A 12481-nucleotide genomic window follows, 5' to 3' on the forward strand; every position below is an offset into this window, starting at 1 on the left:
GGGTGTTATTGAAACGGCGGTTGGTACTGGACTAATTTATTATGCGTAAGCGGCCGGTACATTATATTGAGATACCCTCATATATACCACAAAAACCCTAATGTGGAAAAGAGACTATAAGTTGCTGCCAACATCAACGAAGCAAGGTTGTCATCAAGTCATGTCATTTTGACTTTTGCAATTGATAATTTGACAAATGTAAATAATGAAATAAAATGTTCATAATTTCATGCGGATGAAGTCGCACGAAAACAGCTAGTATACTAATAAAATACCTCTAAAGCTGTATTATCTCTCTCTTCTCGATATGTATGAGAGGGATAATAATATTATGCATTATTCACACTTGGCCAGTACAGTTGGACAGTAACTGGATTGTCAACTGGTATAGTATTAATACAAACTAGTTTCATATAATCCATGCCTAGATAGACTGTCTTACTGTACTGGCCTAGTGTGAACGACGAATTACCTTTGCATTTTAAACCGAGATTTTGTCCTCTAGGTCGTCTAGACGCGTCCTGTCTAGCTGACCTGTCAGTCAGTCGGGCACGTCATTCCCGTGTCGGGTTTGGACCACGGAATACCCTGGCGTTTGTCACCACGTACGATGCTGTCTCTACCCTGCCTAAATGTAAATATATCTATTTCTATACGAATATAATATAATTTAAACACACTCTTTGTTATCTAGGATGTCAGCAGTCACAGTATGTTTTTGAATTATTCCTTTTTTAATAAATACCCTATTCTAACGACATGCTATAGGCTATATATTTTCACGCTATTAAACTTGGGGAGTAAGTATTTTGAAAAAAACTCATGCGGGGAAGAGACAAAAACTCCAAACCATCCAACGAAGCAAGATTGCTGGTAACGGTAATTGTTATCCAATGTCAAAGGATTTTATTGACATTTAAGAATTTCTTGATATTTGCAAAATATAGTTTTATGTACTGTAAACAATAAAATAATGTTTTTATTTTATGTAGAATCCGCACTTGATTAATAAACTCAATGCTTTCAAACAATACTGGCTGTTTTCCAATTGTATTCCAGTGGTTGATTGTTCTTTTTTTTTTATAACATAAGGTGGCAAACGAGCAAGTTGCCACCTGAAGCCGCCAAAATGGCGAAGCGACTGCCCATAGACATCCGCAATAGCAGATGCGTTGTCTACCCTTATACGACGGAGGAGGAGACGCACATAAAGAGGATATTGCCCCTATGCATCTCCTCCACCGTCAAATCCACTTCCCCTTCCCATCCTATCCTTATAAGAAAAGGGTGGTAAAGGGAAAGGGACTTAAATTAGGCCTCTGACACCACACTCATCAAACGAAACACGGAATCGCTTCCACTTCACGCCTGTCTGTGTGGTCGTGGTATTGGGGGGCGTGCCGGCCCATTCGTGCTAAAATGTTAAAGCGGGCACTACCACTGTTGTTGTTGTTCGCTGGACTGGATTGACGTGACTTTTTTATTTCCAGTGACGGAATGGTCAGATTTGGGTAACTATATGCTGGGACGTGGTGATAACGATTGGAGCGAGTCTGTAGTAACTAGACTGGCGATTGGCAGAGAATCTTCATATACAGAGGTAACGCCATCTATTGTATTTATACTATTATAATAAAGCGTAAACACATACTTCTTTGTTGTCTAAGATGTCAGCAATTACACCATATTTTTGAATAATTCTCTTTTTAATAAAAAGCACTACACTTACGTCACGCTTTAGGCTATATACTTAAGGCATTAAACTTAGGGGGTAAATATTTTGAATAAAAACCCTAATGTCGGAAAGAGACCATAAGTTGTTGCCAACGTTAAGGAAGCAAGGTTGCCATCATGTCATGTTGTTTTGACATTTGCAATTGATAATTTGACACATGTAAACAATAAAAATTTTATAATTTTATGCGAATGAAGTCGCACGGGAACAGGTAGTTGTTAATAAAATAGTCTGGCTACTTAATGTATTTTTAATTTTGTCCACCAGGAGGCGTTGCCGCGACAAATGGAGAGTTTGCTAGAGCTCAGTCGCGCGGTGGACGCGGAGGAGGGCGGATGTCCGCGTCTCGAGCTCTCCACGCAGCCGGAGGCGAGACGGAGACTGTTGGCTAAATTCTTGGAACACGCGAAGGTACAATTAATTTAATATTTTCGTTTCAATATGATAAAAAAGAAATGTGTAACGCACCCGTACTTTTCTCCCTTGAGATCACGCCACTCAACTCGCCCCTCCTACCAGATCAGGCCACGTTCTTAGCCCCTCCTCTGGACAGCACGCCTCCCGCGTTCCCGCGTTCCCGCTCCTCACCTCTTGCACCCCGTGCCCTGCTCGAGACATCCCCGTGTCGCGTCTCCCTTCCCCTGCCCCGCGCCTCATATCACGTCCCGTCACCCCCTCTGTTCTCGCGAACGTACATATGTCCTCAGAATCTTCCTGTGGCTCGTCGCATAGTTTTTATATAACTTTTTGTGGTGTAATGTTAACATTAGTATTAAAGACTAGCTGTTCTCGTGCGACTTCATCCGCATTAAATTATGAAAACATTATTTTATTGTTTATATTTGTCAAAATATTAATAGCAAATGTCGAAATGACATGACATGACAAACCATGGCAATCTTGCTTCCTTGATGTTAAGCAACTTATGATCTCTTTTGCACATTAGGGTTTTTTCCAAAATATTTATCTCGAAGTTTAACGGCGTGAAAATATATAGGCTAAATTACTACGTAAGTGTAAGGATGTTTAATAAAAAAAAGAATTATTCAAAAATATGGTGTAAATGCTGACATCTTTGGCAACAAAGTGTGTGTTTACGCTTTATTATAATAGTGTAGATGTAATTAATGGTTATAATAAAAGGAAACGGCTAAAGTAATATTAGTGGCTGTCGCTCTTAATTTCATTAATTTTTTTTTTTTACTCACTGATAACGTATATTTTTAAAGGTGAAAGAATTTCTTAAATCGATCCAGTAGTTTGAGTTATTTCAATACATACAAAAATACAAATATCTCTTTATATTTTTTTATTTATTTGTTAATTAGCCTTTTTATTGACATAACATTTTTACATGTATAAATAAGTATGGGATGTCACGCCCCCTGTTGGGTATAGGCCTACTCCATTTCCTGTTCTTGTTATATTTCTAGTATTTATTTTTTCATTTGTTTTTTCTTGATAAGAAAATTTTCTTATTTGGTTTAATACTTGTGGTTGAATTCCTTTTGTCTTCTTCATTTTGTTCATGCATACACATAGTTTTCGAGTAATGGAGGGTTGTAGTCTTACCTCCCGCGGGGACAAGCCGTATTGAGAGATGGAGAGGGGGGGGAGACGCCTTTCTTTATAACATTAGTATAGGTTAAATTGTGAGTGCAGTGATTAATGTTTGTTTTGTAATATTTTTACAGTGTGAAGTTGGCAATACATACAATCTGCAAGTTTGGAAGTTATGTGACGCTCTTTGGGGAGCTGATTTAGATAATGGCGGTAAGTTTTTTATATTTCAATTATTTTATTATTTAACATATGTTTTAAAAAGGCCTTTTTTTACTAAATTAATGTTCTAAGATATTCTTGTTATAAGTATTAGAAATAATTTACTTTTATGATGAAAATAGTAAAGAAACCGCTCCCATTAGATATGTTACTAACATTATTGAGGAAGTTTAATGTATGGATGTTTGTATATACATGTAGAGGAGAGTCTGAACACATAGGATAATTAATTTTTTTTCTAACTCCGTGGGCGGAGTCTTGGGTGAAAGCTAGTACTATAAACGCGAAAGTTTGGATGGATGGATGTTTTTACTAAGTATGACTCAATGTGAACGAATCTCGCTGAACTTAGCACAGATGTAGAGAATAGTCTGGAAGAACAAGGAATACTAAGGGCTTGTCCCACCACTGGCTGATAAAGGCTCAGATAGCTTAAAAATGACGTCACTGTCAGATAAGGAAACAAAATCCCCGTTTCCACACACTTCTTTGTGGCGTAGAATGTCAGAAATCACAGTATGTTTTAAAATAATTATTTTTAATAAAAAGCCCTACATTTACGACACGCTTTAGGCTATATATTTTAACGTTATTAAATTTTGGAGTTAATTAAATAAAAAAAAAACCTTCATGTCTGAAAGGGACCAAAAACTGCAAGCCAACATTAAGTGCTTCCTTAAGGTTATGATAACGGTAATTTTGACACTTGTAATTGAGAATTTGACTTTGCTAGTATCATATTAATGTTATAAATGCGAAAGTTTAGATGGATGGATGTTTGTTAGTTTGTAAGTCTAAACTGCTGAACGGATCTCGATGAAATTTGGTACAGATGTAGAGGATAGTCTGGAAGAACACTTAGGATACTCACTTTAGTTTTCTTTAATTCCACGCGGACGCAGTCGCGGGAAAAGCACACGCAATAAAATAAAGTTTTTATAATTCCATGCGGATGAAGCCGCACGGGAACAGCTAGTATAAATAAAGGTCAGTGTTATATTGTATTTATATTTTCAGGTGTCCCCGGTACTGATGTCGCTTCAATAGTAAACAGATATAAGCAGTTTATAAATTGGCTGCAAGAAGCAGCAGCTGATGTAACTCAGCAGGAATTGAAGATACCTGTCACTCCTGATCCTTTAGACGGTGAGTTTACTACGATGGATTTTAGCCACCATTTTGGTCCTTCGAGCACATACAATAGAGTACAGGTTAACCAAAGTAAATTATTTTGATCCTTCTTATCAGAGTGTATTTTGGTCCTTCGAGCACATACAATAGAGTACAATTTGTTGACTAAAGTAAATTATTTTGATCCTTCAAACCAGAGTGTATTTTGGTCCTTCGAGCACATACAATAGAGTACAATTTATTAACTAAAGTAAATTATTTTGATCCTTCAAACCAGAGTGTATTTTGGTCCTTCGAGCACATACAATAGAGTACAATTTGTTAACTAAAGTAAATTATTTTGATCCTTCAAACCAGAGTGTATTTTGGTCCTTCGAGCACATACAATAGAGTACAATTTGCAAGCCAAAGCATTGCATTATGATCTTAAAGCCTTAACAATAGAGTACAATTTACAACCAACATATAGCATTTATGTCTTTCAAGCCGGATCACATTTAGGTTCTTCAAATCTACATGATATAGTATAATGAATTTTGGTCCTTAAAGCCTAAACCATAGAGTACAATTTCCAAACTTATATGTCCTTTAAGTTGAAGCATAGCATTTTAGTCTATCAGACCTACACAATAGAATTCAATTTCAAACCAAAATATTTAAGTACTTCAAGCCGGATCACATTTTGGTCTTTAAATCCTTAACAATAGAGTACAGTTTACAACTAACGTATAGCATTTATGTCCTTCAAGCCGGATCACATTTTGGTTCTTCAAATCTACACAATATAGTACAATTTGCTATCTGTAGTATAGGTTCAAGCCAGAATGCATTTTGGTCCTTACAGCCTTATCCATAGAGTACAATTTCCAAACATATATGACCTTTAAGTTGGAGCATAGCATTTCAGTCCTTCAGACCTACACAATAGAATACAATTTCCAAACCAAAGTATAGCATTTAGTTCCTAAAAGCTGGAGCATAGTATTTTGGTCCTTCGAGCATAGACAATAAAGTCCATTTTGCAGTAATCGACGGTCACAGCGTGCGTGTATGGACGCTAGTGGTGGGCGGGCGCGTGGCGGAGGCGTGTGCACTGGCAAGACAGCACGGCGACTTGCATATGGCAATGATACTGGCACAAGCGACTGGTGAGTTATACATGTTACTAATATAATTTGTCTAAATAAGATATATTAGTTTGATAAATGACGTATGAAGTATCGAATTCAATTTGTATGAAGGAAATGCCGTACTTAGACAGGTATCGTAGTGACGAAACACGCAGCGAACAATTATCGAACTCAACTAAAATTATTATTTTCTTATTAACTAATTTATAGGACAATTCTAGTATTGATTATAGTGTAGAGAATTTAACAATGACAATAATAATAGCAAAATCCAATTCTATTATGTACAACTGTAGTAGTAATAAACATTTATTTACTCTCATTATTTGTAATGGTCATTATTAATTTGAGAAAACAGTGTTTTTTTTAATTCATAAGTTATAACTAGGAATCTATCGATTCCAAGTTATATCAAAATAAAAATCGAAAATCGAAAAGATTCATACATAATTTTACACAACTCATCCTTACTAAATTGTCAAAATAATCAATCTTATTTAGACAAATACCACTCAGTAACATCATACTAATATTATAAATGCGAAAGTTCAGATGGATGGATGTTTCTTAGAGTTTGTAACCTGAACTGCTGATTCCTATGAAATTTGGCATACCCGTAAAGAATGGTCTGGAAGAACACATAGGCTATTCAGTTTTTTGATGATTTTTTTATTCCATGCGGACGGAGTCACGGGCGAAAGCTAGTAGGCTATATTTTTTTTAATCTATACTAATATAATTTAATATATTTCCAGGTGATCATACATACCGTAAACTGATAAAAAAACAGTTAGATTTATGGCGCGAGTGCGGCGCGGAGCAGCTCATAGCGAGTCACAGACTGCACACGCTGCGGCTACTGGCTGGCGTGAGGCCGCGAGGACAGTTGGAGCTACTGGACTGGATTAGAGCGTTACATGTTACCGCTAAGTGAGTATATGGAAATTATTTTGAGAATTACTGGTTTATTCCCAACCGTCACCCCGCTCTGTCCCCACATGGGGCATTTGAGAAATAACATTTCATCCGTACCACCTTTTAGTTCTATTATCACCAATAAGGTGAGAGATGAAACCGTTAAGAAATAAGATTCAACCGTCCCCTAGTCGCAAAAGGTGGTACGGATGAATCTATTCTCATCTGTCCCCACGTTGGGACAGATCAGGGTGACGGTTGGGAATAATCCTAATTACTTCGCTATCTTAAGATAACTTATATAGTGTGATTCTTACGGATGGAACGGCTTTGTGGCTTTGAAAGGAGATTGCATGTGGCTGAGATGCGTATGTTAAGATGGATGTGTGGTGTGACAAGATTGGATAAAGTTAAGAATGTGTACATTAGAGGAAGTTTGAAAGTAGCGCCAGTGGTTGAGAAATTGAGAAGCAAAAGGTTAGCGTGGTATGGACATGTTATGCGACGAAATGATGGGGACATAAACCATAAAGTGTTGAGATTGAATGTGGATGGCTACAAAGGAAGAGGAAGACCGAAGAAAGTATGGATGGATTGTGTGAAGGAAGATATGCTTAAGAAAGGAGTGGATTCAGATATGACGGCTGATAAAGATGTATGGAAGAGCAGCACATACTGTGCCGACCCTCCATAAGGGATGAGGGCAAGTGGATGATGATGGAACGGCTTTGTGGAGTTAGAGGAAAGTTTAGATGGATGGATGTTTCTTAGAGTTTGTAGCCTGTAAGTAAATTGTAAAAATTGTCATGCGGGAAAGGGAGATAAAGTATAAGCTGACTGATAAAGTAAGGTTGTCATGGTAGCGGCAATTGTTATCCAATGACAAACACCTACGTTGTCATTTAAAATTGAGAATTTGATAAATGTAAACTATGTAATAAAGTTTTCATAATTTCATTTGTAACAAATTTTTAAAATGAAAACAATACTTAGGGCCTATCCCACTACCGGCAGATAGAGGCTCAGATAGCTTAAAATGACACTGACAGATAAGGGAACAAAATCAGATAATTCCATCACATCTTACCCTTACTAATATTATAGATGCGTAAGTTTGGATGAATGGATGGATGTTTGTTATCAGATTGTTTAGTATTGGAGTTGGATTGTAATCAGACAATTTACAATTTGGTAGGACTGACTTATAAATGTATAAATGTATATTTTTAGATACCTCTGCCCTCAAGTACCGCAGCTGGAGCAAATCATCAGAACATACGAGGGTTACTTCAGCAATTCTGATGAGGAGGTGGATCTCGCCAATATGGAGTTGGACGAGATGGGCTTGGCGGTGCCCCAGCCGCCGTATACTGAGGAATATGAAATCACCTTCGATGAGGTATAATTATTATTACTAGCTTTCGCCCGCGACTCCGTCCGTGTGTAATAAAAAAAAATAGTAAGTAGTAGCAATGTAATCTTCCAGACTATCCTCTAAGTCTATGCTAAATTTCACCGAGATCGGATCAGCCGTTTAGGCTACACCCTAATAAACATCCATCCATCTAAATGGATGGATGTTTGTTAGAGTTTGTATACTAAACTGCTGGGATCTCGATGAATGTCATATGTGTAGAGGATAGTCTGAACACAGGATACTTACTTTTGTTTTTATTTTTTTTTAATTCCAAAGACGAAGTTTCGGGCGAAAACTAGTCTATATTAATATTGTAAAGATAAAAAAATAGTATTTTTGTATGTATTTGATTCACGTAAAAACTACAGGGCCGATTTCAAAAATTCTTTCACCATTAGAAAGGTAACTTATCTGTGAGTGACATGACTTTTTTTTTATTTTTTAATTTCACGCTGCGAAGTCGCGGGTAAAAGCTATTACTATGTTAATTAACAAAATAAATGAAAAAATATACAAATGACAGATTTGCGCCTTATGTATGTTTATTTGTACTATTAACTGAATTCAATCTATACAGGGTAGACAGAGTATGGAATTTTTCTTTTTCTTTTGTTTTCTGTCAATCTTGCTTCTTACTAATATTATAAATGTGAAAGTTTAGATGGATGGATGTTTGTAGCCTAAACGGCTGAACGGATCTCTATGAAATTTGGCACAGGTTTAGAGCAAAGTCTGAAAGAACACATAGGCTACTTTTTATCCCGGGAATAGTTACTGTTCCCGTGGGATTCATTAATTTAGTTTTTTAATGTTTACTCGATCATTCTGCAACGGTTCAACATATCTTATTGAAATTTGGCACAGATATGAAACAAAGTCTGGAGTACACATGGGATAAGCTTCATCCCACAGAAATGTCCGGTTCCCGAGGGATACGTAGGTTTTTGTTATTTATGTAGTTCGTATGTTTTCTAATACTACGCGGACAAAGTTGCGGGCAACAGCTCGTTTTATAATAAGCTAATTGTAATGTTCTTTGTATTTTTTGGGATACTTACGAGTATGCTTTTCACAAATGGGGAAAAGTATTGGCTCCTGTCGCTGAAATGTATATTTATAAAGGGAAATAAACCATTTAAATTTGCACTGTTACAGAACAACAGCCGCCGTCCACTAGACTTGAGGTACGAGTTGGTGCGAGCGCGCGCGTTGTGTCGCCGGCCGCGGCTCAGCCCCCACAATTATACTGCGAACCCAATGGATTATAGTCTCAGGTAAAGTTATACATATATTTGACGCTTAATACGCTTTGGCCCGCGACTCCGTCCGCGTGGAATTAAAAAAAACAAAAGTGTGCAGTCTGTAGTCTGTGTGTTCTTCCAGACTATCCTCTACATCTATACCAAATTTCATCGAAATCCGTTCATCATATTTATCATCATCATCATCATCATCATCATCATCATCATCATCATCATCATCATCCTCGTCAACAACATCCATCCATCCATCTAAACATTCGCATTTATAATATTAGTATGAAGTAAAAAATATAAAGATTGAAAAAAAAAACTACATATAATAAAATTGGTGTGATTGTAATATAAAAAAAAAATCTAGATTTCCGGAATATGATGTATTTGAGTTGCTGATAAGGAATATTGCATTTATTGTTTTGTCTGTCTCTGTTTTAGTCCGAAAATGTTTGTAATGAATCATTTTTAGGTTTGATTTGAGTCTAGGTCTACAGGCAACTACAATCACTACTACCTAAATATTTACTTTACAATTTTGGACTTATTCAAAGGGGGGAGGAGCCCCCCCCATCGCCCTTCCCCTTGCTGGGCGTATTACGATGTATACTGTTGTTTAATTACTAGAAAAAAACATTTATGTATGTAACAAATAAACTCAAAAACTACTGGAGTTACTTCAAAAATTCTTTCACCATTAGAAAGCTAAACAATCACTGATTGATATAAGATATATAATTTTCTTTTTTCTACTTTAATGTATTTGAAGTCTTTCGACTAACATCAGGTAATATTGGGTGATTTATGACATTTTCTTGTAGGCGTGGTACTTAGGTATTTCAACAAAATAGTTGTCTTGATAGTTGGTGTAGTCGTAATCCCGAATATCACAATTCATATTTCCACTAAATGATTATAGATCATAACGATACGTTTCGATTAAGATATTGATTTGACGTCCACCGAACACATGGTCGCGCGCGCATTCCATCGCGACTCAAATGGAACTGACTCGAAATGACAAAATGGCCGCCATACCAGTGCTCGGTGTTCGCCATGGGCATAGAGTAAGCCTACATATTTAATAAATAATTATAGTAATTTTGTAAAAGCTGAAAACCAACGCGGCCTGAAGTCAAGCTGGAGGCCGCATCAGCTGATCCTTCTTTGGCCGAGAACTAATTTCTTTTGTTTTTTTTTTTTGTATTTTCTTGGCCAATAAATAGTTTTTTTTTAATTTTCAGTTTCCTACTGGGCTCCTGGCTAGGTCATCCCAGTACGGAGAGTATAACAGGCGTGGCCGAACAGTTGGAAGCTAGAGGATATTGGCAGCTAGCTATACAAGCGCTAGCTTATTTGCAAAATACTACTATGTGAGTATAACAACCCCCTACCCTTATGACACCCCTATGATAATCTATACTATTATTATAATGAGGAAATATTAGATTTTTGTATGTATTCGGTTCACGTAAAAAATTCTGAGCCGATTTTAAATAATTTTTCACTGTTAGGAAGGTAATTTATCTATGAGTAACATAGACTGTATTTTTTGATTTTTAAATTTCACGCGGACTAAGTCGTATGCAACAACTAGTCTAAGACTAATATAAAAAATATTTTTGTTTGTATTTTTAGAAATGAAACTACTAGGCCGATTTAAAAAAAATCTTTACTATTAAAAAGCTACGTTATCAATTACATAGATTATATTTTTTAAATTCACGCGGACGATGTTGCGAGTAACTAATACTAATAAAAGAATTACATCTTGCTCGTTAATATTGTTACTACTACAGAAGAAATACACCTGACATATATTACCCTTTTAAATGATTCGATTAGAAAATATTTTATTGATGATGAGATGATTTGACAGTGGTAGTGCCCGCTTTAACATGTTAGCACTGCAGGGCTCTACAATACCACGACCACACAGACAGGCGTGAAGTGGAAGCAATTCCGTGTACAGTCTAATGAGTGTGCCGGAGGCCTCATTTAAGTCCCTTTCTCTTTACCACCCTTTTCTTATAAGGAGAAGTTGGGAAGAGGAAGTGGATTAGACGGTGGAGGAGATGCATAGGAAGGGGAAATATCCTCTTTATGTGCGTCTCCTCCGTCGTATAAGGGTAGGCAACGCATCTGCACTTGCGGATGTCTATAGGCAGCGGTCGCTTCGCCATTTTGGCGATTTCAGACGGCCGCTTGCTCGTTTGCCACCTAAAAAAAAAAATAGATACTGATTTGTGTCTAAACATGAAATATGAAAAATATATTAACAATGTTCAATGACATACGAAATGACAAAACAGAGATATGTTTCGAAATCTTGTCCGTTTGTCTGTGTGTTTGTGTGCGCTTAACTCTGAAACGGCTTAACCGATTTATATCTAGTTTACACTAACCTTTAATACAATTGACGTAAAATTTAGCATTTTTACATGTCAATAAAAAGGTAAAAAAATTGTATTTTGTAATTCTAGGCGCGGTCATCTAATCCGTGGTGTGTTATCACGGAATGCGCCAATCAGACGAGGTGATGAAGAACCCGAGTTAAGTTTGCTGGAGAAAATGAGGATACCAAAGGAATGGATATTGTTAGCTCAAGCTGATAGAGCTAAATATGAGGTGAGTGGTTAAAGACCCCCTAGGGGGTTTAGGAGGTCGTGATTTATTTTAAAAAGAGTGGTCTGGAAAATAGAAAACCTCATTCGGGGTTTACCTCAGGGACATTAGAGGGACGTGACTTAAATATGGTGCAAGTTTTATAGAAAAACCCCCTAGGGGGTCGTGAATTAATTTTGTAGATAGTGATGTACAAAGTAGAAATCCTCACATGTTTGCCTCAGGAGGGTAGATTAGGAAATGTGAGTTAAGTTTGGGGTGAGTGGTATAGAAAACCCCCTTGGGGGTCGGAGTCTTAATTTTAAGAAGAGTAGTCTAGATAATAGAAAAACCTCATATGTTGTCGGCCGTAAGAATAAAGGAAAGTAAGTAACGTATGGGGGCGAATGTTCTGGAAAGCCCCCTAGGGGGTCGGATTGTAGGATATTGCAAAATATTGCAAAATATAGGGGGTCGTGAATTTTAATAATACTAATCTACAAAATAGAAAACT

The 12481-nt window shown here is 36.8% G+C and overlaps 1 protein-coding gene across 2 annotated transcripts in view; it reads left to right on the forward strand.

Annotated features, from left to right (window-relative positions):
- LOC106100195 (nuclear pore complex protein Nup98-Nup96) overlaps window positions 1-12481 on the forward strand; it is a 53073-nt gene that overhangs the window by 35154 nt on the left and 5438 nt on the right. Inside the window, exons 33-43 of one of the 2 annotated variants that reach the window (XM_013279002.1) lie at window positions 506-634; window positions 1491-1600; window positions 2003-2146; window positions 3430-3508; window positions 4535-4663; window positions 5674-5796; window positions 6534-6708; window positions 7924-8092; window positions 9266-9384; window positions 10608-10736; window positions 11847-11991. In XM_013279002.1, coding sequence (XP_013134456.1) covers window positions 506-634; window positions 1491-1600; window positions 2003-2146; window positions 3430-3508; window positions 4535-4663; window positions 5674-5796; window positions 6534-6708; window positions 7924-8092; window positions 9266-9384; window positions 10608-10736; window positions 11847-11991 — 1451 coding nt within the window. The remainder of the gene's footprint in view (window positions 1-505; window positions 635-1490; window positions 1601-2002; window positions 2147-3429; window positions 3509-4534; window positions 4664-5673; window positions 5797-6533; window positions 6709-7923; window positions 8093-9265; window positions 9385-10607; window positions 10737-11846; window positions 11992-12481) is intronic. The other variant, XM_013279079.1, reaches the window with a different exon arrangement.

This window comes from Papilio polytes, unplaced genomic scaffold (genome assembly GCF_000836215.1).
Source record: "Papilio polytes unplaced genomic scaffold, Ppol_1.0 DF824493.1, whole genome shotgun sequence".
Lineage (NCBI taxonomy): Eukaryota > Metazoa > Arthropoda > Insecta > Lepidoptera > Papilionidae > Papilio > Papilio polytes.